This window comes from Etheostoma cragini, chromosome 24, assembly GCF_013103735.1.
Source record: "Etheostoma cragini isolate CJK2018 chromosome 24, CSU_Ecrag_1.0, whole genome shotgun sequence".
NCBI classification, from domain to species: Eukaryota; Metazoa; Chordata; class Actinopteri; order Perciformes; family Percidae; genus Etheostoma; species Etheostoma cragini.
In genome coordinates, this window is record NC_048430.1 from 4,128,957 (window position 1) to 4,154,949 (window position 25,993).

Here is a 25,993-nt window from a genome sequence, read left to right on the forward strand (position 1 = left end):
GATCTTGTCTCGTCAAAACAACCGTTCCCATTTAAATCCTCTTTAATAAAGTCTCAAACCAAAGTTGTTATCATCCTGACGGTTGCCATAAGAGGGTAGCCGAGTTCCATGTTCCGTAGACTGTACTTAGTGTGTGATGTTTAACTTCCTTCCACTTTCCTTAATAGTATGCAGACGGGAAATTAAAAAAAAACAGTGTGTACCCACGGGTAGGCTGATTTTAGCACCACGGACAGCTCCTGCAGAGTGATGACCGGTTGGACAAGTGTGTGATGGAATGGGGAAAAAAAGACATGGCGTGCGTGCGTGTGAGTGAGAGTGTGTGAGTGCATGTGCGCATGTGTGAACGTGTGTGCAGATAAGGAGGTGGGGGTTAAAGGCTCTCCTAGAGGAAATCGACTTCCTTTTATCACTAGCCGTGAAGGCATCCCAGTGTTTTAGATCCCTGCTTTCCGGCAGGCTACAAACCTGGGTCCAAGCTGAAGAATCCACAGATCAATTAACCCACTCAGCATATCAGAGGGGGTTTACATCAACCAAAACCACCTTTAAGGGTTAATCCGCTTGTGAAATTTAAATTAAAAGCCATGGAAACACAGCCGAAACATGGTCTCTTAGAGGAAAACATCTCCCCGAAAGTAGATGTGTGTGTGTGTGTGTGTGTGTGTGTTAATGCTTGTGATTGAAGTGACTAATCATCCGCTTCTGAATGTTTCATTGGCTAAGAGCTTTATTATCATTAATGATGTCACTTTTTTTTTCTTCCAGGAACGCTGTTGACGGAAACAAGAAGTTGTTCGCAATCTATGACACGAGGTAGGAAATGTCACAACACACACACACACGCACACGCACACGCACACGCATCCACACACTTACAGCATTAATGAGGTTCTCCAACTGTGGGTTGAGCGCACAAGCGCGGTTCTGATTGTCCATGGAACTCTATCGTAGAGCCCTACATTGTAGAAAAGGGAAAAATGCCATTAGAGGTGATTATGTGGCTAATCAATCACATGCATCGGTTAATAGGTTGATGCATGCAGCCGTCCCTCCTCGATATTATTCGGGTCCCGCCATTTTTATAGGAAGCACATAGGAAGGGGATTGGCGCAGATGGAGTGAGGAGCACTGTAAAAAATGTCCGTCTTGACAAGGCAATTTGGTGTAAAACTGAGTTTTAAAATATGTTTTCTTGGTAGGGGAAATGATTAGATTAAACTCTAATTATAGTAATTTAGCTTTTTCAGTAATTTTCTAGACAGAATAATAAAGCAAACTGAAATTATAAAAAAATACAATCTTGAAATAAGATGTAGATGGAAGTGACATGATCTCATGTATTAACAGAAAGAAAAAAAAGATTTAAAGCGACATTTATGTTTTGACACACATGTGATGCGGAGTGCCACTCAGCCTCTGACTACAGTGGATTTTCTCGTCTCAGATAATAACCCTGGTGTTATAGGGGTTATCTTGAATTGGGCTTCAACTTTAATTTAAGTTTGAAAGACTTTGGCATTTATCATCTAGGGAGAGTTGAAAGAAAATGTGCTGCTGAGTGGCAGTGTGGCAGTAGTAGGGTCCAGTGTATTTGGAGCTTGACGCTAACTATGAGGACTAAAAGTAAGAAGGCTATATCTCTGCTGCTTTGATTTGGACCCTTCCTTTAATAATCCGTCTCCTGTGAGTCCCACAACTTAATCAAAGTGCACTGCAACGCTGGAGTGACCTTTTAACCCTTGTGTTGTCTTCCTGTCAAAATTGATAATCAACACTTGTGCTGACACTTTTAACGTTGTTTTGTAAGTTTTGTTTGAGTTAAAAAAGCAGAAGGAATGGATGTTGATGTATAATCCCAGACTGGAGTATGTCAATTTTTAATCAATACTATTGCAAAACCACTTACATTGTTTTCCAAATGCTATACAATTGAACAAAGACCACTCAAAATTAATGAAAGTAGAGATTTGTACTTGCCAAAGATGTTATTTTGGGTAGTTATAAAGAACATTGATATATAGTATAGGTGTAATTTTTTGCAGTGTGTTAGTGTAGGGCATCGTCTTTCCTTTGAACAAGCCGAGTGCCTTCAATTCCACCAGCAGCAGCACCCTCCTCATCAATATGCGCTTCATCTCCTGAATGTAGGAGCCTCCCAGTCAGATACGGCGAAGAGAAGCGGAGCCAGTGTTCACGCCGAAGAGCCGATGTCTGCCCATATTTCATATCTGACTCCATCCACAGCAAGCTGCCCCCCCCTTCCCAGTCGACTTTCTCCTCTCGGGCAATCAATGGATTTACTCTGATTTGAAGAGCGTCCGGAGCCGTCTCGACTGTTGCTGTTGTTGTGGTTGTAAAGAGCGGAAAAGAAAGAAATAAAGACATAGGGAAGGGTGATGTTTGCTTTGCACAGGGTTCGTCAGTTTCGCGTCTTGTCCGCACTGGTTGTCGGTTCGATTGTGTGTTGCGCGAAAAGGTAAGTGCTTTGTAATTCTGTAGAGTCAAGGTTATTACCCCGGCTGATTGACCATAAAACACACACAGGAGTCAAGGTAATGTTTTTCCTTCTTCTTTCTGCTGCCATTTCAGCGTCAATGAACCGGGCAACATGTCTTTCGTGAAGGAGACGGTGGATAAACTACTGAAGGGATATGATATCCGACTGAGGCCGGACTTTGGAGGTATGTGTCGTTGTTAACGTCCATCAATGTCGCTTCACGCCGTAGGCAGCTACATTTCTGGCGCCATTCACAGTCTTTCATTCACAGGTGTAGGCCTATTTACATGTTTATGCTGTGTAACCTCCTCCAGGGGCCCCTGTTGCAGTCGGGATGAGCATAGACGTGGCCAGCATAGACATGGTGTCAGAAGTCAACATGGTGAGTGAATGTACACACCAACACCGTTTCCTCTGTGTTTACTCGACCGCATAATACACGGTGTCTGTACATTGGCACTTACACAACAGGATTTCCTAGCTCACTCGCTGTAGTAGAAGTGCTGATGTAAATCCATTTTTCCCCCTCTCAGGCCATTATGTGATGCTGGGATGGATGGGCTGGGTTTCCTGTAAGCATTAAAACATCTTTATCTTACAAACTGCCAGCGCAGTGTTCCCCTACCATACACTGAACCGCTCAGCCTGGGTGTAAGAAATGAACAGAGCTTCTAACAATGCTGATGCTCAGACAGTAGCTCACTGGGAGGATAGATTAGAGCTGCAACAGTGGTTTTGCAATTAACACAGTCCACATACAATGCACACACAGGAGGGAAACGCTGGTAATGTTGGACTCTCCATTCTCGGTTTAAATGTTTTTATCCCAGGCAGAAGAAAACCATCTGCTTGTTATCATCAGGGGCCCCAGTGTTTCAGGTGAGCCCTTAGCCGAGAGCTAGCAGGGAACTCTGGATTTGCAAACTGATGCGCTGGATGTTGACACGTGTCCCCACATGCAGGAAAGTACATATAATGGATTAATCTGTCGTTTCCTTTCTCGTCGGGTCTATACGTCAGACATTGTGAAAAATGTCAATCAGTGGTTTCCCAAAGCCCAAGATGACATCATCAAATATCAAAAAGTAAAATATTCACATTTATGAAGCTATAATTTATTATAAAAAAGGTTACTCAAACCGAATATTCTATTATCAAAATAGTTTGCGATTAATTTAAAGTTGACAACTAATTTCTCTTTGCATTTCCAAACTTTAGGCTATTTATCTTAGAACATCAGCCGGCGATGGCCCACATTAGAAACGAGTGATAAAAAGAGATGTACAGAAGATGTGATTTTTAGACCACATTGGTCTTTCCAACTGAAAACTGTCCGTAATTGCTTTGGATCCAGGCTCTAAAAAGCCACGAGCCACAATCAGTTTCCTGGGCCATTGGCGGTGCAGGTGTAACCATTAGGACTTTTAGAGATGATGGCTGGTGAGTACAGTCAGTCACAAAAGCACTGCGGTCATGAGGAGTCACATTCAGGTCAGTCAGGGATACACCTCTATAAGCGTCCACCATCACAGTCAACAGAGCTCCATTATACACGTAATGTCTGTCCCGTATCGACCAGATCTACTAAACAGGCAAAAGGCTACGTTTTTACTGCACCATATTAGAAAATGGTCATTATTTATCTGGTGGGGGCTGTGTGATCAATAGTAATGACTCAATAGTTTCCTCACCAGTTGACTCATGGCTTTGACTTCCCAGCCTCCTTCCAGTACTCAGGGCTTCAGACAAGAGCTCCTTGTCCTTTGTATGCCTCCAAAGCAACTTTCATTTGTAGGCTACTAGTTTTTTTAGCCAAAAAATGTTTTGTGAGGAACATCATTTCTGCCCAGATTATATTTACATGAAGTGATATATATATATATATATATATATATATATATATATATATATATATATATATATATATATATATATATATATATATATATATATATATATATATATACATAGACTATAGCCATTTTTAGTCTTTAATGATATTTATTATGATGTATTTATTTGCATATTCCTTGTTATTATTTAAACAGTATTCTGAGCTTTTGTTTTCTGCCCCTTGGTCTTCATATTTCATCTAATTCCTTATAATATTATACATATCTGTGTTTTGTAACCTCTATGTTTTGGTGTTGCCGTCTTGGACACTGCTGTGAAAGAGATCTTTAATATCTAATTTATGGACCCAAAAAATATATGAAACAGGTCACTGTAGTTCCAGCCCTACGTTTGATTATTTCAATATTCTTGGTTGTGAATTGAAATGACATAACACAAAATGCTAACACGCTATACATGACACAAGGAGAGACTATAAAGGCAAGCTGAATCATACACATTTGAAATACTAATATATTTTACAATAACCACTATAGTTTCAGCCGAGCCTTTATGGCCCATGCAATAAGTTTTGTTTGCCAACAGTTCAGTTGTTAAATTTGGTTGACAAGCCAAGAATATTCTTTACAGAGAGAATGAAGACCAGGGAATTAGACACATGAGATCACACCCAAAATTGATAATTAACTAGGTATATTTCTCATTTTCACCAGTTCCCTGGTGGACTGTACATGTGCATTTGTGCATCTGTGCTTGTTAGATGGACAATTCCTGGCTGTGATCCAGTGTTGAAGCCAAAAACAAGACTGGTCAAGCTGTTTGTTATTTTCACACCAGCGTTTGACATTTAGTGGATGCTTTTTATCCAATGCTCGGACCGGCTGTGGCTTTAGCATGGAGGATTTCTCCAATGAGAAGTGGATAATGAATGCTTTTGTCCTGACTGTGACAGTGCTATGGTTTATCCATTGAACAACACTAAACAGCAAAGCCCCAGTAAATTCTGCTCTCTCTGTTTCCTTCCTTTTGTAAGGCTCTATCCTACATAAAATTCAACAGAACTTCAGCTGCTAAATCCACTTCACGAGCCTAGTGGAATGCCCTACATGCATAAATGGAAAATAGTTTTTTAAAAAGTTGACATGTATTGCTTGCTATGCTGTAATGAGGCCTGGATCATACTCTGTGTGTTCTACAAGGAGCACTGATTTGCAAAACAATACTGCTGAATTTTAGGCTTGCTGTGCTTGCATTCCCAACCTGACAAGTCAGATGGTTTGTTACACAGAATCATCTAAGAAGCCGACATTAAAAACTGTTCGGAAGAGGGCAGGCACTTTTAATAACATACCTGCCAAGTGATTGGATGAACTATCTGTCTATCACGGCGGCAGTTGTTGTTTAGAACAAACAGTTGCGGCCGTCACACACACCTAAACCAAGCCTGTAGCTGCCAGCAGCACCTCACCAGACCCTGATTGGTTCGGAAAGCTGGTAGTTCAGATACAAAGGCGTTACTTGAAGCCTGACAAGATGGATTTTGTGATCCTGCGATTCTTGCATGATCTTGTGATATTGCGAGAAGGCCAACTGCCGTGCAAGGTAAGATGTTCTCTCACTGTGGACAGAGAAAAACAGAATAGCCGACCACTTTATATGCTGTATAATTAGGCAAAAATATGAAGGTTTTTACAGTTTGGGAGTTAAGGTCCTTGAACTGCAGCTCTAAAGTGGGTTAGTCTTTTCCAAAATCATCCCACAGAACTGTTGAAAAAGAAAAGGGTCATTTTCAGGGGTGGTACTGAGGAATGATGTTTTGGTCAAAGAATATCAAGAAGTTGCGGATAGATCAGGGGTAAGGTTAGGCATTGAGTGTGGGGGTTAAGTTTGAGATGAAGGTGAAGGGGTAGTAGATGTGTGTTAGTCAATGGACTATTCTCATTCTTCTATTCTAAGGTAATATAGATTATGAGTGCATTCATGGAAGCGAATATGCACATCTTTATTAGGGAGAAGAGCCTTGTAATAGGATGGAAAACAAACATTCTCAAATGAGTCAATGCAGGTCAAAGGTGTAAAGTGCTATATTATAGAGAGAAGTGAAAGGTAAAAAATTGAGTGTATTTGATGTTTTTATGTTTTATTTTTTATTTTACTGAAGGATTGGTAGTCTGTCATTTTTGGAGGGCCTTCCAAAGCTTGGATATTCATAATTTAGTTATGTTTGCTATTGTAACGATGATGAATGTTAGTGTTAACTATTATCTCGTTGTCATTACATACAAGTACATTCGTGGCGTGGGTAGAGTAAACTAAGAGACAGATTCGACTGTGTAACTTGGTCTATTTCTTTAATGACACTTCTTCCAGCGTAGAACAACTTAAGATTCATAACAAAACATGCTTCATCATCTCATAATTTCCCTCCACCAACCTAACCTGTTAACTGAATTACAGGCAGGGTAGGCCTCCACCATGTTAGATAGTCCCTTGTTAACTCAAGGAACAGAATACACTATGAAGCTACAATTGATGGAAATATGTGACTTATTTCAGTAACCCTAAAAACGGTCATTTGTTAACTAAATATTCACAAAATAAATCTCATCTTACACAATTTTGTTCTATTGGTGACGCAACAGAGCCAGAGATGTTACCTTGTATTTCACACATTGTATTTCTTCCTTTTCAACACCTGGGACCTACATTTGTAACAATGCAACTCTTCTGCCCCCAGTTTAGTCTGAGACAGACTTGTGTTATTCTAGTAGTGGCTAATGTAACATTGAGCTGCTAGCCTCCAGCAGTAATGAGCGGGCTACAGGGGTCCACAGTAGTGTGCTACCCTCTTTCAAAAGCTACAGCTCCAGATTTATATCACTTTAAACTCGGAGTCTTCAATCAATACAACTTTTTCACCATTGCAGTAGTCATAGATTATATCTGTCCGTGTTAAATTATTCATGCCTTGCCTCTTATTAATTAATAATGGTGAAACTAGTGGTACAAACTCACTAGTATGTTTTAAGATGTTAGGCGGGGGGTCGAAAGAAAACATTACCATGGACCATGCAGTAGACAGTAAAGATTAGAAATAGAAGCGCTGAAGTGACATAAACCGGTTGGTATAGCAACAACATTCTTATATAAATGCTTTGATCGTCATGCGTCATATCTGCTCATTGCGTACAGTACGTACAGTATAGAGTACAATATTTGAAGAAAAAAAAACTATAATCAATTACATTTTCTTTTTACTTTTAATATTTTTAAATGAAAATTAGAATAATGATACAAAAATGGGTCATTCCCTCTAATATAGTGAATCATGTTACAATAGCAATATCAGTCATAATAATTGTAATTAGATATTCCTCACATCATGCAGCCCTCTCTGTTTGTCAGTGTTTCCGTCCATTTTTATTAAATTACAAGGTGTTTTTTGTGTTTTGTGATGTCTGTTGTCCACATAGCTAACAGTTTTTTGTGTTTTTTGTTAAACGGTGTGCATGTGTTCGACCAATCACCGTACGCTTCCTTCACTCTGAGTTCTTTTGTGCTAGGAGAGTACCAACTCTGAAATAGGAGCTAGAAAAGTCCCTGAAAAAAAAACTTCCTAGTTATCGCATTGAGGGGGACACAATGAAAGGGTTTTTTCTTAGGACTATGTTCCTAGAACTCTGAAAAAGTTCCTCTGGTTTGAAAAGGCCTGTTGATAACGCTGGAAAAGGGCAAATTATTTGTTGCAGTGCCTTGATATTAATATTTAGAATATATCCAAACCTCACACTGTACATTATCCTGACCCCTGTACTAGAAGATCTAAACATGTATTGAGCGACGGAGTGATTATGGCATCTGGCTCGTCCAAGAATCCACCTGGCAGGGCATGCAGGTCGACTAACTCAGTTACTCTGACGCGTTCGCGGAGTGCGAGTTCCTGCACTAGCAGATGCTAGAGCATCTGAGAAAGGAACACTAATTACCTCTGAGGTTTGTTTGTGATGTGCTGCGGGGCTCCGCTGATGAGAAACACAGACTAGGACAAGATCAGAGCAAGGCAAAATAGAATATGCGTGTGCTGAGGCAGTGCTTGCTCAGAAGCTAGATGTACACTTAATGTTGTGTGTTATGTGTCACTTTAACCAACAAATGTGTGACTTACTAGTGCAATGAGGGGAGGTTTTTTTTTTTTGGGGGGTATTGGACAGTTAGTTGAATGAAAGGTTTGGAGGTGGGGATTAAAGTATCAACTGAATTTACTGCAGCTAGTGTTGCGTGCATTCAAAATGTTTCGAAATACTCCTATTCAGAAAGTTTTAGTGCAAAAAAAGGACACTATGTGTAGGTGTGTTTTCAATATCATAACCTCCTCTTGCAGCAATGGACAAACAGGCGAGATTCTCTGTTGCATTAAGAGCTATCAAGGCCTTTATTCTAGCCCATTATTGAAAGTCATCATAATTTGAGGAAATTTAATTCAAATGACGGTAGCGCTCCTCGCACAGGGAAATGGTCGGAGTCGGCTCTGTGAATGTAGTTGCAGTAACAGGCTGAACAAGCTAGTCATCCATACTCCCACGGCAGCGTGTGGGTGTCAGAAAGAAAAAAAAATCTGTCATTATGGAGAGGTGAAAATATCTCTCCATCTCTCTTTCTCCAAATGTTCCTTCTGCCTGGTTTGTTTTCTAGAGTGCACCAGTAAAACAGCAAGACCATAAAGTAGCTTCCAATTTATTTGTTTGCCTCGAGTATTAATCAAGTTAATTACATGTAATGTACCGTATGTGTGCATGTTGATTTCTGCTGCATGACATAACGGAGACTTTATTAGGTGTTGAAGTCACACAAGCTGGGCTGACCCTGGTTGGGCCACAAATACCAAGGTAACCTCATCCATATATTGTGCACGGCATTAAATACATCTTGGAATCAGATGTTGCCAATGCACAACATATTTTCACCCTAATTACCTTATATAGGTCTTCCAGCAATGTGAAAAAAATCATATATTTTTATGTGTACTCTGAGTGAGGCTTAATATACCCCCATGTGTTTTTTCCGGCATCCGGCTTCCTGCCTGATGGAATGTAATTGGCCTCAGGAGAGAGCATGCTGTATAGGCTGAAGTGATGATTTAGAGTAAGCACAGCATGCACGTCCTGGTTTGCAGTGCCAACCAACCAAGTGTGGGATTGCCCATTCTACTGACTCTAACTCTACATTCCCATCTTGATAATCACTCTGAGGTGCATACACCTTTAAAGTGCTGCATGTCTGCAGGTCTGCAGGTCTGGGGAATCTAAAATTGACAGGCGCCGGCCTAGTTTCCTCTCTCAGTGCCACTCAAGCAGTCGTAATGTTGTAGCAAATAAAAAGAGGCAGGTAAACTATGAAGTGGATTTATGATGGTTTTTTTTTATAAATGTCATCAGTCAACAGTGTCATTCCACTAACTGTAATGGATAGAGCAGATATATGAGGTTTCACCCTTGCAGAATTAAAATGAACTTTTGGTTTTGAAACAGATTTGAAGAAAATTCCAGCCTTTAGCTCATTGATCTGGTCATTGATCATTATTAGCCAGTCAAAAATGTTCAGTTTATTTTAGCATGACCACTCATGAATAATGTGAGTGGGTTGGACCATGCGTGAATTTCTTTCCTACTAAGAAACATTCAAAAAAGTTTATGAATGGGACATCTGGGCGTGCTAGCTAAATAATCTGTTCCTATGACGATTCTCGCATGAGCCTCTTTACCTGGTTCTTGCTGTTGGAAGACATTACTGGACTCTGTGTCACTATATACCTGAACTCTGGAGATCAAAAGCCGTTTTTAAAAGGCCTGATTATTTATTTTCTTTGTTTGAAAATGACTGGGTTCACACATTGGGTTCCCAACTGAGCCCATCTCTGTACATCTCTAATCCATTAACTTTAAACACTTAGCTAATTCCACTTACTACATGAATCTACTATGCTTTCCCCTTTGAGGCCTGTGTTGAGGATACAAAATCTTTGGCTACTTCCCAAACAAAAGACCGCTGTTTTGCCACTCTAGCTGTGCTTTTCCTAACTGCATATGTTATTTCAGCACACAGTAAGTGACACACTTATGGGACCATTCAATAAAAATATGTCACACTCTCTATTTTCCTAGAATCCAAAGATAATGGCCAACCCAAAAATGGTGCAAATGAGGTTACGTTGATGAGTCCATCTATTTATTACAGCTTTACATGAAAAAAAGCAAATCCTCAAGAAATTATTTTGTGTAAATGAAACAAAATCTTTAAGAAAAGGATGGGCTGTGCACCAATGAAAAAGGATTGAGTACAGTTCGAAAAAGCCCATTTCACCTCCCCATGTTTGCTCTCAATAAGGGACAGTGCTATTTTTAACAATCTATAGCAGAAGGAGGGGGATAGGACCTTGCTGAGGGATTCCCCTGCACTGCGGTGATCGGGGCCATCCCGAGGGAGGGCTCCGAAATTACATTAAAGTGACGCAAATCGCTTTACTTGAACGTGGGTTCATTTGGAGTACACGGTGATTACATACAGTATATCATTGTTTATTCTCTGAAAGATGTGAAGTTTAGCTGGGGGAAAACTTGCAGAGTTACAGTGATTTATTTAACATGGTATGGTTGAGCGGAGCGGCTTTTAAATGCGTCAGGTGTAATCATAATTTCTCTCCAGTTTATTAAGACATTTTCCAATCCAATCCTATTGTGCTGATGATGATGAGCTAGTGGCAGCATATGCTCTGGACAAGAGAGCATATGCCACATGACAAACAATGTTAGCAGGATATTTCCTAGGTACTGTTGGTATCACAACGTAGCAGTCAGTAAGCTACTGCTGCAGAGGGATGGGGAGAGGGAGAGATTAAATTGAACATGGGTCAGTTCACAGCCAAAACTCTGCTTGTCTGAATTCTCACACACCCTGAATGAAAGTGATTATCCGGTCAAGTTAATTGAATAATTGGGGCTTGCTGGAAATCATTTCCACTCGTCACTGTCATTATCTTTTCTGAAAACCTATGCTCATAACCAAACATAAATGGTAAAGCTGTGTATATTGGGAATTTATGAGTTGTGGGAAATAGGGGGTTGTCAATAATTCATAATCCATAGGCCTAGTTTAGAGCAAATCTGTGCCCACCTCCCTTGAGTTCCACGGCAGGTACTGAGAAGCTGCACTCATCCTCATCTGAATTTCAATTTGATTGTCCCCGTGCAATATTGATGAGGAATCCTTGACCGAGTGTTTGTACAAGATACACGGTTAGTTTAAATCATGTATGTCTTATAAGGCTGGTGTCCCGCAGCCGCTTGCTGCGCTGCCCACCTGCTGACACTCTGGCAGGAGATGGAAATGCATACCTAAAGCGTGAGACCGCCCGTGGGAGAACCGGGGGAGAACCAGGAGGGTGAGAAGTGATGTGATAAGGGTCAAAACAAGGCAGTGTGAAAGAGATATTAGTCATTTGTAGGGATTAATGGGGGGTAAAGTTACAGAGGGAATGGAGCAGATGGAGAAGGCCCGTCTACAGTACTCATTCTTACAGCAAATTTTATATTCACCACATACTGTGATCAATCCACATTGACCATTTTAATGAGACAATGACTGATCACACATTTTATACTTTGGGGCTTACCTCTACGCACAGTCTTGTTCTGAAACCATACTCCTGGATAGGGGTTGGACTCTGTCCTACTCCGGAGTTTCCCAGGGTGTGAAGCGCTGGGCAGGTGTGGGGATACTCGCAAGCCCCCGGCTGAGCGCCGCTGCGTTGGAGTTTACCCCGGTGGACAAGAGCGTCGCTTCCCTATGCCTGCGGGTGATAGGGGGGGGGGGAAACTGACTGTTGTTTGTGCATATGCACCAAACAAGAGTTTGGAGTATTTGGCCTTCTTGGAGACCTTGAATGGAGTCCTCTATGGGGCTCCAGTAGGGGACTCCATAGTCGTGCTGGGGGACTTTAACGGACATGTGGGTGACGATGGAGATACTTGGACAAGCCTCCCTGATCTAAACCAGAGTGGTTGTCTGTTGTTGGACTTGTGTGCTAGTCATAATTTTTTTTTGTCCATAACAAACACTATGTTCGAACATAGGGATGCTCATAAGTGTACGTGGTACCAGAGCACCCTGGGCCAAAGGTCAATGATCGAGGATCCCCCAGAGCTGGTTGATGTGGCTCGTGAAAGGGAAGTTTGGGGTCCCCTGCTGGAGCTGCTGCCCCCACGACCCAATATCGGATAAGCAGATGAAGATGGATGGATGGCTTTAGTTAAAGGACAGTGAAAAATTGCCATCACAAGCTCCCAGAGCCCATAGCAATGTGTTAACATTACTTGTTTTGTCCACCAGACAGTCCAAAAAAAATTTTTTATTATTTGTTTTTTTGTTTTTATCAATTTACAATGATATGAAAGAGAGAAAACAGCAAATCTTCACATTTCAGAAGGTGGAAACGGATAACGTTTGGTATTTTAGGTCAATACATGAGATCAGATAATAGATACTAGTATCACTAAAGGTAATTGCAATCTTAGATGTTTGGAATATTGACTGGTAGTAGCTGGCCAGGATGGCTCCATGGATCTGGGGGCTGCAGATACCAAACCGGCCATGGTTCCACCACTATACATTTATGACTCAGTGCCAATGAGCTTTCCTTGTCATGCTGGGGGAACAATCTGTATCCTGTGCTGACTAAGATCATCCTTGTTCACATCTCTATGTGCTAACAAAACCTGGGAAACTTGTTCATTGAGTATGACGTTTTAGTAAAAATAAAGGAATTCATAATTGATAAGCAGGCATATTTTAATGTAATTCTATTCTTTAGTTATCTCATGCAAATCCTCAAGTGTTTTCTAAGCTTTGGTAATACAGTGTTGAAATTACTGTTTCAGTTATGTAACACGTTTTTTTGGAAGCCACGCTCATTGCAGTTGCTGTTTTAATCTTCATTTTTAGTTCCGTTTGGTGCAAACCTGAAATCTGCAGCACTAACGGACATGTGTGCCTTTGCCAGTGCCAGCTTGGTGCGGGCTGGTTTCATTTCAACGCCACAGCGGGCAGAGGGGGGATAATGGCATGGCCGAGAGAGAGAGAGAGAGAGAGAGAGAGAGAGAGAGAGAGAGAGAGAGAGAGAGAGAGAGAGAGAGGTGTAGACAGACATAGAGAGGAGAGACTGTTCGCTTGGGTAAGTGGATTATGTGATGTGGAAGGATGGAGGGAGGGGCTCTGTCCTCTATATGCTCTGCCGCTGCTGCTCTGGTCAAATACCACTTGAATCAAAGCAAAACAAAAACACATACTTGCTTACCTTCCTTTTTTAACTTTCACAACATCCTAAAAATGCTTGAAATCCCAACTAATAGTATCCTCATGGCTGGATTTAGGAAAGTCTTGCCAATACTTACTTGGCTTAGGTGCCATATGGCGAAGGTTTGTTACACAGACAGATTCAAAGACTATTTAAATCTTACATGCTTGCAAACACTAAAGTGATTTAAAAGGAAACCAATAATTAAGCCAGTTGTAAAGCCCATTTGTACGATGTAGTTTGAGGAGACGTATATTATAACGTATTCAGAGAAAAGTCACAGGCTAACTAAAGATCATTCACCTTACATTTAAATCCTTTGAAACTGATGAATTGTCTCATGGTTGCCTTTCGATACCTCATTTTTATGTTTTCACATTATTTGGACTCAACAATAATGTCATCCAACAAGTTTGGGGCTCTGAGGCGCTGTACTTAGCCTGCTAACATACTCCCAGTGACAGTGCCAGCATGCTAATGCTTAGCAGGTCGTATTTACCAGGTTCACCTTCTTAGCTCAGCCCTTTACCATGCTAGCATTTGTTAATTAGGACTAATTGCAAAGTACAGCATAGGTTGATGGAAATGTCATTAGTTTTCCAGGACAGACAGACCGACATTGCCGCTAGCGTGGCTCAAAATCAATTAAATAAATATTGCTCACAATCAAGAACATAGAGCAGCAAACGAGAAATCAAACAAAAAATAAAAAGTACCCATACAACAAATGGTGTACCAGTGGACAGCATATAATAATAATTATAAAAATAATAATAATTGAATTAAAACTATATTAAAAACAGTAATTTGTTTTTGAAAGAATAATAAAGTCCTGTAAATCTCAAGAGTCAGACAATTTGAATGAAATAAAAGGGAACATATGTTTAAAAAGCTCTTGGGGTGCAATTTCAGTTCAGCTCTGAGGATTGGTGAATCACTGTGGTTATACTGGGAAACACTACTGTTTCTTTTCAAATTTTCTTCGAAATATTCCGCTAAAGCTACAGTTGCATGAGTCAGTCTGCCCACATGCTTTTATTACTGTTAGGGTAAGTGTACTTCAGAAGGAAGGGCAAAGGCACTTCAATTTGGCTTCAGCATGTGACCAGTTGGCCCACACTCCGTCCAGCCTGTGGGATGCTGTGTCATGTCATATAAGTAATTGGAGCCCTAACATTGGGGAATGAGCAAAGATAATGTTTCAAGGGAGTTCAAATATGAAAGATCTAATGCAGGAAAATGTGAAGGGTCCATAATATCTAAGAATTTAAAAAAAACATTTCTTATCTGATGTGACCTATTCTTATTGTCCTTTTTTCTTGTGTTTGCATCCATAGGACTACACATTGACCATGTATTTCCAACAGTACTGGAGGGACAAGCGTCTAGCCTACTTAGGAATCCCCCTCAACTTGACCCTGGATAACAGGGTTGCCGACCAGCTCTGGGTCCCTGACACCTATTTCCTCAACGACAAAAAGTCTTTTGTCCACGGAGTCACCGTCAAAAACCGCATGATCCGCCTGCATCCAGATGGAACCGTTCTCTACGGCCTCAGGTGGGTTCTGCTTCTCACGCCACCAAGGCCTCCCTTTATTTGCCAAAATTTAGATTTGGAAAAGACTGACGATATTCTCTCTTTAAGAATTAATTGTCAACAAACCCTAACAAAGCAAAGACCAAAACCAACAATGACTGGATCCTATACTACAACTAAGTGTTGTCTATGTAGCCAATGCTTACGGTACAGTGGCTTGAATACATTTACACACCCATGCTAAAGTTTATTAAAAAGAGGAATAATAAACATATTTGGAAATTGATCTTAATGCCTTAATTAAAAAAAAGTAGGGAAAATGTATACACACCCCTATCTTAAATTCCCATAGAGGCAAGCACACTTTTATTAGAATTAAACTAACCCCCCCCCCCCCACAAATAATCACATCCCCTTCACCATACATAAAGATTGGCATGAGGAACTTTCCATCAGATCATCTCTCACTGCAAATCAAACCATTTTTATTCCTCTGTTTAATAAACTTTAGCATGGGTGTGTAAATCTGTGTATATCTTATTCCTCTGGGCCACAAAGCTCCACTGTTGACTTAAATCTATTAATAACACACCATTGAGCCACAACATTGCACTAGGTGACAAGTTCTTTCATTACCATGATACAGGGCACAGCAGTTTCTTTTTTTAATTCTTCAAACACTCTCCTGCTGCCAGAAATACTCACTAGAGCACCAAATGTGTATTAATCCCCAAGTGAAGTCAGATCCCAACAAATACACCATTCCTTGAGGAGCATTTGCTAAAGACTACAGTGACCAGCTGTTTTGGGAAACTACTGAGCCTTTTTTTTTGTTTTAGTTTTTTTCTTTACAAATTTAAACTATATACTTGTGACCAGATTTTAGAAATGCATGGAACAGATGCAGGAACCATTGGCCTTGGGGTTGTGAGCCACAGCCAGAGAAGTTGACAAATTGTTAGTTTTGGATTTTTGTTTTGGATGTTGGAGTTGTAATGTGCAATTTCTGGGCCATGCAAATGAGCAACACTCCCTACAACAGGCAACAAAGTGAAGCTCAGGGTCAAAATGTTCTCAGATGTTTCCCAGTGTCAACTTAATTCTATGTGTTTAAAGCCCTATTACGGCACCACAGTTGCCCATGCTGAGAACTTGTCAGTTTTCTGCTGCTGGCTGCAGAGGATTATGTGTCGTGCTCAAGGGCAACCTGGCATAAGGGAGGGAAGGTGCAGTCAGACATCAGCCATGAAAGGAAGTATGAACAGTTTAGACAGTGCATTAATGCAATGTTAAGCTTGCAGCTGTTGTTTGATATTTGTTTCATAAAGCCCTTATTTTGAATTTCCATTGATCTTTTCGACTGGCAGGTTCAGAAGAGATAGTGCGACCAATGAATATGGATGCATGCTTTGAATTATTACAGATCAAAATGTGTGTGTGTGTTTGCACGTGTACTTGCATGCTTGTGTTTGTATCCGTCAGTGTTGATACTTTACAGTCATACAGCCATGCTTGATTATATATGTGGAGTTCATAGCACTTGGCCTTGTGGGCTACTTTTAGACCTCTTAATGCTTTTAAGAGATCAAAGGGAGAGAGCGATGTGTGAAGTGGTGTTTGTGATAGGAACCGTTAAATAAATAGGTAGGTAAGGGAAGGTAAGGCAGAGTAACATGCTGAATACGGATTTATTTCATGGTATTAAATGATGCAATCTGTATGTTTGCTATTTATTTAGGCTGCCACAAATTTTTTTCTCAATCTATGAAGCATTTACTTCATGAAGTGGCAGAAAATAGTGAAAATAGGTAGGTCACAGTTTGTTGAGCTGAACTGGCTCCCTGTCGAGTCTCGTGTTACTATGTCGAGACGGATGATCTATAAATATTGTTTGGTAGTGTCCCAATTTTTTTTGTGAAGATTTTATAATGGAAAAAAAACAACCCAATATCGTGTTTTGGAAATAAGAATGATGACACTACAATTCACATTAATGCATTTAGTTTGAATCATTTATTCAATTATTTATTGGGTCATTTAGGCTATAAACCATGTTTTACACATTGTATGCATGAAATAATTTATTTCATTGTCTTATTTGATTATTGAACACTTTTTGACTACGTACCCTGCAGTCCCTAAATAAATTAAATTTACTTACAGAAACTATGAAGTAAATAACTCTGCTGTTTATTATCATTATGTAGTTTGTAGTGTATTTTCTGAAAATGTTATGTAACATACAGGCCTCCAACTTCATAGATACTGTAATAGTATAACAAGTTCAGTCATATATTAGAAATTTAAGTGAGACCTTGCAGTCACAATAATTACAATGCATCTATATCTTACAGACACCATGCTATGTTATTGTAATTTTAGCTGTATAATAATATCACCTAATGGGTTTCCACAGCCTCATATGAGTCTTAACTGAATAAAGACATCCAGTGGCTAACTGCCAAGTAGCCGGCTTTTAATCAGGGCAGACTTAGCCTAAATCACTTTGAATTTGCATTCCACTTTGCTGCTTATTTTAACTGACTGATTATCAGCCGTTTGAGCTCATACATCTAATAAACAAAGGGATACCTCCTGATGACCCATTTCAGATGAGCAGCCACTAAACTCTGCCAAAATGTGTTGCCTTAATATGATTTTTTTGCATAATTTTTCCCTTAATCACTGTATGGAGGGTAGCCAGTTTGTTTGGGGGACATGGACTGCTTTAAATACAAGACTGAGGACTGCTTGTCTGCCTGTGATCTATAGCATCATTATGTATACAGTTACACGGTCAGCATTTTACCTGGGAGGGGGTGCCATAATCTTATTTTAAAATGACAATGCCAATAATCTCCTGTAATATGATGCCAACTGAGGAACTTAGTGTAAAGACAAATGGACATTTAGTTTCCTCTAAATATGATAAGACAAAGTCAAGCCCTATCACCTTAGTGCTTTAATCCAATTGTATTTCCACAGTCCCTTATACTTCCTTGTAAAGTAACTAATAACATGCTTTGCAGTTTTTATAATAATTCAAATTGGCTACAAAATATGCGTCGACCCTCACTTGCTTACTACTTTCCCTTCCGTCTTCCTGTCAATACAATTTGTGTAAATCACATGCAGTATTTAACATATTCTCTCCTGTGTGCTCTCTCCCCCCCATCTGTGTCTCCTTTTTCAGGATAACTACTACAGCAGCGTGTATGATGGATCTTAGGAGGTATCCCCTGGATGAACAGAACTGCACTCTGGAGATAGAGAGCTGTGAGTAGAGAGACCTAATGCCTTTAGGACTGACTATCAGCACACTATGCAGGCTTAGAATAAAAACCAACACGGTCTCATATGGGAAATATTACAGAAACAATATCAACCTGGTTTATTTTTTCTTCTTTTGAGGCCTTTAGTGGCTACTTTAGCCATTTTATCCATCCAATTCATCTGCACATTAATTAGGGGTACATAGCTATGTCCTTCCACAAAGTTTGGAGACTTTTGAGAGACAATTAAATTAAATGGAAGAAGCATAGGCAGAGATAAAAATGGCAGAATATCAGTCAAGCTCCAATAACACTGGGTGCTACACTTTGCACAACTTAATAGCCATTGTGGTCTCCAAGCCAAAAATGATATTAGCCTGATGACATCACAAATATTACTTTTTCATTAAGACCTCCCCCCAGACCCACAGAAGACGTGCTATATAAAAGGATTGGGATTATCAGACACTTGGATCCTTTAAGCTTCTCTAGTTTCTCGAATAGTCCATGAGATATTTTGCTAATAGTTTCTGTGTTAGATTTCTAAAAAAAGGAGTTTTAGAAATTACAGGAAACGTCAGCTATTTTTGTAAATCTTTTGACATTTTTGTGAACTCAAGTGAACCCATTAACTGACTTGATTTTCAAAGTTGTTTCAAAAAAACAACTTCAAACACGTTTCCTTCCAAATGACAGCCCAGTTGGATGAACAGCGACACTGCATATCTTGGTCTCCAGTGATGGTTAGACAGATGGTTACACCTTGATGCATGTGTGTGTGTGTGTTTCTTCTTGTACAGATGGCTACACCACAGACGACATAGAGTTTTACTGGAAAGGAGGCGACACGGCTGTAACGGGGGTGACGCGGATCGAGTTGCCTCAGTTCTCCATTGTCGATTACAAGCTGGTGTCCAGAAACGTAGTCTTTTCCACAGGTACAGGACATGCTCTACTGTAATGTAGTGTTTATCTGCTTTGGCCCCCACACACTGAATTTGCTTTGGGAATAATACATGACAGACTGAGTGGATGTTACATTTTTGGAGATTGTTCTTATCAAGCGTTGGTCTGTTTCCAAGGTGATTATGTAATCAATTTCTGTAGTAAACAATTCTGTGCCAAAGCTTGATCTGTTGATCTTAAATCCTCAGAGCCAAAGCGTTTGTGTTTGTCAGTGCTTCTAATTGGGTTGAAGTGAGGAAATGCGCTGCCTTTGAAGTATCCCGCAAGTAACAGCGGCTGATGCAAGGATGCTGGAATGGTACTTAACCAAAACATGATGTAAACGCTTTGATTTAGGGAGCCAATTATGTCAAAATCAGTTGGCCTTTGACCTGAGAGGGGATATTTAATATTTAATTTTTATATTTAATATTTAATAATAAATAATTTTAATATTTTGGTTATCATGCAAAATGTAGCTGAGGACCCCAATACATTTTCATGAAGATTACTTTTTTGGACTTTCCCCCCTTTACTGGACAGGCCAGCTAGGTAATGCAGGACATTGTCACTGGTTGGACTCAAACCCTAGACCCCTGCATCGAGGCATAAACCTCCAAGTATACAGTAGGTGCACCTGCTCTACCAACTGAGCCATCCGGGCCACAACCCACATACATTCTGTCGGTCAATACAATGAATTAACGTGACTGCTGCTGGTTTATCTAAAAGCCCCTGGAAACTTAGTTTCAAGTAAATAAGGTTATAGGTTTAGGTATATAGGTGTAAGATTGTAGATCTTTTGGTGTCATCATTAACTGGTGTTGTGAAACCCATCAATCAAGTGTTATTTTTAGGTTCACAATGGACATTTCATGAGAGATTTTCTTCTATCAAGACAATTAATTAGATTACATTGTGACATGTTAAAGTTTGTCAAGGAAGTTAAGATGGAAGAGTTACATTTGAATTATTGTAATTCATGTGATCCATTAGTGTTGCTAACTTGGAAAACTGTATTGAATTAATTCAACGATCGTCATTGCTCACGGGGGGGATATCCTATGTGCTGTGAAGTTTTTATTTGTTGTGCACCAGGGTCCTAAATTAATCAGATTTTTATGTGTACATATAGTCCTTTATTGATGCTCCCTAACCAACTGCCATATAGTCTGGTCTGTGGAGACTCATTCAGAGAATGGGAAATAAAAGCTATGTGACACTTAGAAATACCACAAAGTTATGCTCATGAGGAGGAACCACATTTAGTTTGAAAATGGTATGACGAGTATTAATTGATGGCTTTTTGTGTATTAACATTTGTTAAAAATAGTGCCTCACCCTGAGCTACAGACTCCTTTTCACCCTCATTCTCAATGTGTGTATTTTCTTGTTATCTTACACATGATACATTGCGTTGTAAAGTACACGCATGTCTCTGCCTTCATGTGTGAATCACTTGTGAATGCGATGAGGCGAGCGCACCAGAGTGCACTTGTTTATGAACAGTGGCATGTCCCCCTTGGATGGCGACAATTAAAGGTTAGTGTCCAGTGGTCTACTCCCGTGCTCTTGGCATGATATGTGAAGCACAACAAAGGCTACCCGCAAGGCCGCCTAATTACGTGTATATACAGTATTTGCCACAAGCCAGTCTTTAATTCCCTACCCCCTGTTTCTATCTCCCCTTTCTGTCTTGTCTTGGCATCTCTCTCACCCTCTGTCATTCCTTTTACTTTTTCTCTTTTTCTCTTTTCCCTTTTCCAATCTTCTTTAGTATATAGTATATTTTCCTCTCTCTTGTGAGAAGTGCGGTGGGATCCCAATTACCCTGCTCTCTAACAGAAAAACACACCAGGACTCAGGGCATCATATATTCATGTGGAATGATGCCCACATCAATTATTCTCCTTTAAGCACACATCCAATCACTGCCTGTTTGTGTGTGTACATACAGTAAGCATGTCCACATGCAAACATGTGCGTGACCGGATAACGTAGCTGTGTTCGGTGACATTTAAGTGTGTTATTTTTCCCCATTAATCAATGTCATGGCTATCATCACTTTGTTGTCTTCATCCACTTCGTCATCTTCATTAACATAGCTGCAATAATAACAGCTTTGAAAAATCTATAACATCTATATTTCATGTTTTTGCTGTAATTTGACAGTAAAGCCCTTGAATATTCCTTCACATTTATTAGTGTTTGAAAACGTGAACTGCTTCATCTACGGCTTTTGGAAGTAGCCCTTTAATATAGCGTTGAAATCATTAATATACCTTAGGACTCCAACCCTAGCCCTTAGTGACTGTTGCTACGCCTTTTCAAGCTTTCCATTCTCCAATTGCACATATTACAATAACAGTGGCAGATTTACCACTCACAATTCATAGTTGTATGAAACAATGGGTTCTTGTTGCCTGCTAAGACTCTTTTTCAAAAGGTCTTAAATATGCACTTGCACTACATGTTCCCGATAAAAAATCAGAGTCCTGCATAACATATTTCACTTTTAACACTACATGAAAAAAGGCTTTTGGTAACAGGACAAGGTTTCTGCCTAATGTAAAGCTATGTTGGATAAGGGGTTTAGGGTTGTGTGTAGAGTTCCCCAAATCCAATAAATAACAGGACAGAGGCGCTAACGTTAGCTTACAATACAAATCTGAGTATAATCCATGGGTTTTGACACAGTGGGGAAATATTGGCGGGTGCTATTATGACCATGTAACCTGTGACCCCACAAAGTCTAATAAGCTAACGCTCCTTGGCCTTTTAAGTTACTACTGTTGGTAGTAAGCAAGACACCCTAATGTTTGCAGACAAGAGACACGGGTTGATCACTTCATTACAGTTTTACTGATCAGATCCTAATAGTGTCAAAACTGCCAGTGTTACAGAACATTCATTCACTCTGTCTCTGTCTGAGGGTGACAAAGGAGACAAAAAAGAGACTGCAGACCTTCTACTCCTCAACACTATCCCAGCCACCCTCCCAGTCTCTATTGTTTTAATGTCATCCTCCTCTCAACTTTTATATTCATCCCTGTATCCCATCTCCTCTTCTCTCTCCCTCTCCTCTGCCTCACACATGGTGTTCCTCCCACTCGCCAATTTTGTTTGGTGTAGCAGTTACAGCCAGTTCAGTTCTACACCCACGCGCAAGGGAACCTCAGCCTACTCTTTTTCATCACTTTTTTTTTTAAACCACTTTCGCATCTGCTACTGCGAAGATACTCGGCTACAATTTAGGCTGTCGGAGCTGCCATTAAGGATGCATCAAAAGAAGTGAATGGGGTATTTTAAGACCTGTTACAGTCTGTTCCCATATTCACACAGTAATGAAATGTATGTTTAGCATGTGTTGAGTGGGATAACTGATCAGGAGGATCATCTAATTTGACAGATAAGACATAGTTTGTAGATTTATACACTATGTCCTTAACTACATACCTACCAGCTTTATATTAAAGTGAGCTGATCATTCGGTTTTACACAAAGTTCAACAAAACATGTTTAACTTAGTAATTGTTTAATTTACATATCGAGCAAACTTAGTTTTACTTTTGCTTTTGGAAAATAACATACTGCTTTTCTCTGTTTAATATCATTGTAAATTTGATCTAATTAGGTTCTGGACTGGAACAAATAAAGGCAAGACATTTGAAGATGTGGGCTTCACCATTTAGACTATACAATTCATTATATACTATAAAGGAATGGGTTGTAATATATCAAGGTGTTTTTTTGCATGGATAAAGCGGGACTTAAGAGGTAAAAACTTGCAAACACTTGCGAAAATGTACACGATAATAAATACAGGTACCACTTAATATGTACTTAACTTTTTAATTATGATGCAAGGGTGTTGTAAAAAAAACAGATATGGGGTTAAATAATGAAGTAGGACTATAAAATATTAAGTGGTTCTTGTTAAGGACCCTCCAAAGTATTGGAAACAATAAATGTTTGGACTTGTAATGGTGCTGTATGGAAAATGAAGGCATCACAAGTTACTACAATTCATCCTGAGGGGAACTTAAATGTGTGTGCCAAATGTAATAGCAATCTATGCAATATTTGGTGAAATTGTTTTACAAAGGTCAACCTCATGGCGGCGCTAAAGGAAAAAAAACACACAAAAAAAACAATTAAGGGATCACTTCAATTTAGATCGGCAATTTAATGTTAAATGTTTTGTATTTCTTGTGTGACAAATGTCTCACCACTGCAACAATATTTTTGGTGAACTTCGGGCTATGCATTTGTATATGCATGAAAGAGTAAATAACATAACACAATTCCCATGTACAGTAGACCCATACACTGTATGTGCTCAGGTTACAAACTAGGTCTTCTGGTTGCCTTTGGATGCCAATTACATCAGTCAGTAGTTATAGATAATAACCTTTGATGAATAACCCAGCCCTTTAAAATAACATAACTTACAGTCGCCACAGAACCTAATGAGATTGTGTGTTTTTTCAGAGTGACTCTCCATCCAAACGTGCACACAAGGGTGCAGTTGATTGGACCCATGCTCGCCACAAGTAGCTTTAGCTGAAACCCACGGATTGGAAATTAAAGTGTAATTGCACCCAGTTCTCCTCCAATAAAAAGAGAAAATTGGAAAATAACCAGGAAAAGTGGGAGTAACGAGCCACAGATTCAATCCATAAAGAGACATATGCTGGGCAGTCGAAGAAAAATCATAAATCACACTTATATTCAAGCATAAGCATGCACATATAGGCTACTGTTTATGTTCCAGGTCATGGAAAAGGATAGACAGAAAAGCTCTGTCAAAGCAGATCGTGGTGAGGAGTATTATTTTCCTGATTTAGGAAGAATCCCAGGCACTGCTACATGCAGTGAGAGAGCTACTATTCCTGCAGGAACATTGAATCCCTCAGAATCATCGTATGAATTATGTAGGTGGATGAGATGGGGAGAATTGATGAATCAAAATATGCAAAAACATTTTCATCACCATCCTAAATATTGTGTCACATCGTCACAAAAGATAGTTACAGTATTGTGCGTGTGTGAGAGAGTTGGTCTCTGCTGGCGCTAGTGATGGGGATACTTGTTACCATGGCGATAAATCCAATTCATGCTGTCCGGGTTGTCATGGAAACAAAGAAAAACACAAGGTGTCCCTGTGTGTTCCTATGAATATTATAAGTAAGATGTATTTAATGTTGACAAAAGTACATTTGGTTTCAAACCATTGAACCAAATGTACTTATTTAGTTACATTTGATGTACCGTGATCCTTAATACTACCTAAAAATGCAATTTGTAAACCAAAAGATTTAAAACGCACTGCTTCAATCTTTGTCTCCCCGTTCCTAAGGTGCCTACCCTCGACTGTCTCTGAGCTTCAAGCTAAAGAGGAACATCGGCTACTTCATCCTGCAGACATACATGCCATCGATCCTGATTACCATCCTCTCTTGGGTCTCCTTCTGGATAAACTATGACGCGTCAGCAGCCAGAGTGGCTCTAGGTAAGAAGCAGCAGATGTTAAGGAGCAGGTATTTGGATTTTTAGATGAGATCAGAGACCAGAATGTTCCACAACTTCCCCGCTGAACATCCTGTGCTGATATTAGTGGAAGCTTAAGGGAATGGCTTGGAAATTGGTGGGCCAAATGGACATTTTGAAGATCTATTATGTGGAGAAAAAAAAGAAATCCCCATTATCTTTGGACATAGGCATCCATTTTCCTTTAACGTGTGTAAACACTGTAGCTGTAACGCGGCAACACTCATGTAAACATGTTGTACATTGTGTCTTTCCATGTCACAAAAGCAGGAGAGCACGAAAAAACTGGGTCATTCCTTGTGCCTGTTGTTGCCGTGGTCAATGGGAGGCTACCAGGAGATTAAAATACATCTTCTCTCTAATGAGCATAATTTCACTTCTTATTGATGAGGGCCTGTGTGGGTACACAGGCCCACGCGCTGTTGGGTTCCTGTGAGCAGTAAACAAGGCAGAGGTGGAAGCAGCAGGTCTCCGAGTTGTAATAACAGTGATTCCTCACAGGAAGTACACAATTTTGTCTTTGTTGAATATTGAAGCACGTACACGCTCTTAATGACATATGAGGAACTGGGAAGGTTGTCAAGACAATAGATCATTTGCAATTTATAAAATAGACTTTCCACAGTAGTCATAAATAGCACCATGGTAAATTGGCAATTAACCATTTGCTAAATGCCTCCCCTGAACAGCAACGGTCCAATCACAGCTTAGCAGTAGTCACTAGCATAACACCACCTACTGTTATTTGGAGGTTTGGTTCTTTTTTTTAGCCTTTCCAAAACGGAAAAAAAACAAGAACAAAAGTCCAAAGAATGCCATTTATCTGCTCTAAAGAGCCTACTACTTACACAAAGCCAAGCTTACATAAAAAAGGCGGAGGCTGTGTTTTCAACCAATACCTGAATTATCAAACCAGCTACAGCTGATGAAATCTGCCAGCAACAGTTGTCATTTCAGTTGGCAAAATGTTTGCCCACCAGTAAGAA

At 39.9% G+C, this 25,993-nt stretch overlaps 1 protein-coding gene across 5 annotated transcripts in view; it reads left to right on the forward strand.

Moving 5' to 3' along the window:
- LOC117939217 (gamma-aminobutyric acid receptor subunit beta-3-like) overlaps positions 1-25,993 on the forward strand; it is a 58,644-nt gene that overhangs the window by 21,845 nt on the left and 10,806 nt on the right. For 3 of the 5 annotated variants that reach the window (XM_034864319.1, XM_034864320.1, XM_034864321.1), the window contains 7 exons: positions 769-816; positions 2,593-2,684; positions 2,815-2,882; positions 15,041-15,261; positions 18,434-18,516; positions 19,313-19,450; positions 24,817-24,969. In XM_034864319.1, coding sequence (XP_034720210.1) covers positions 769-816; positions 2,593-2,684; positions 2,815-2,882; positions 15,041-15,261; positions 18,434-18,516; positions 19,313-19,450; positions 24,817-24,969 — 803 coding nt within the window. Of the gene's footprint in view, positions 1-768; positions 817-2,103; positions 2,480-2,592; positions 2,685-2,814; positions 2,883-15,040; positions 15,262-18,433; positions 18,517-19,312; positions 19,451-24,816; positions 24,970-25,993 lie in introns of those variants that run through there. The other 2 variants (XM_034864322.1, XM_034864323.1) reach the window with 2 other exon arrangements.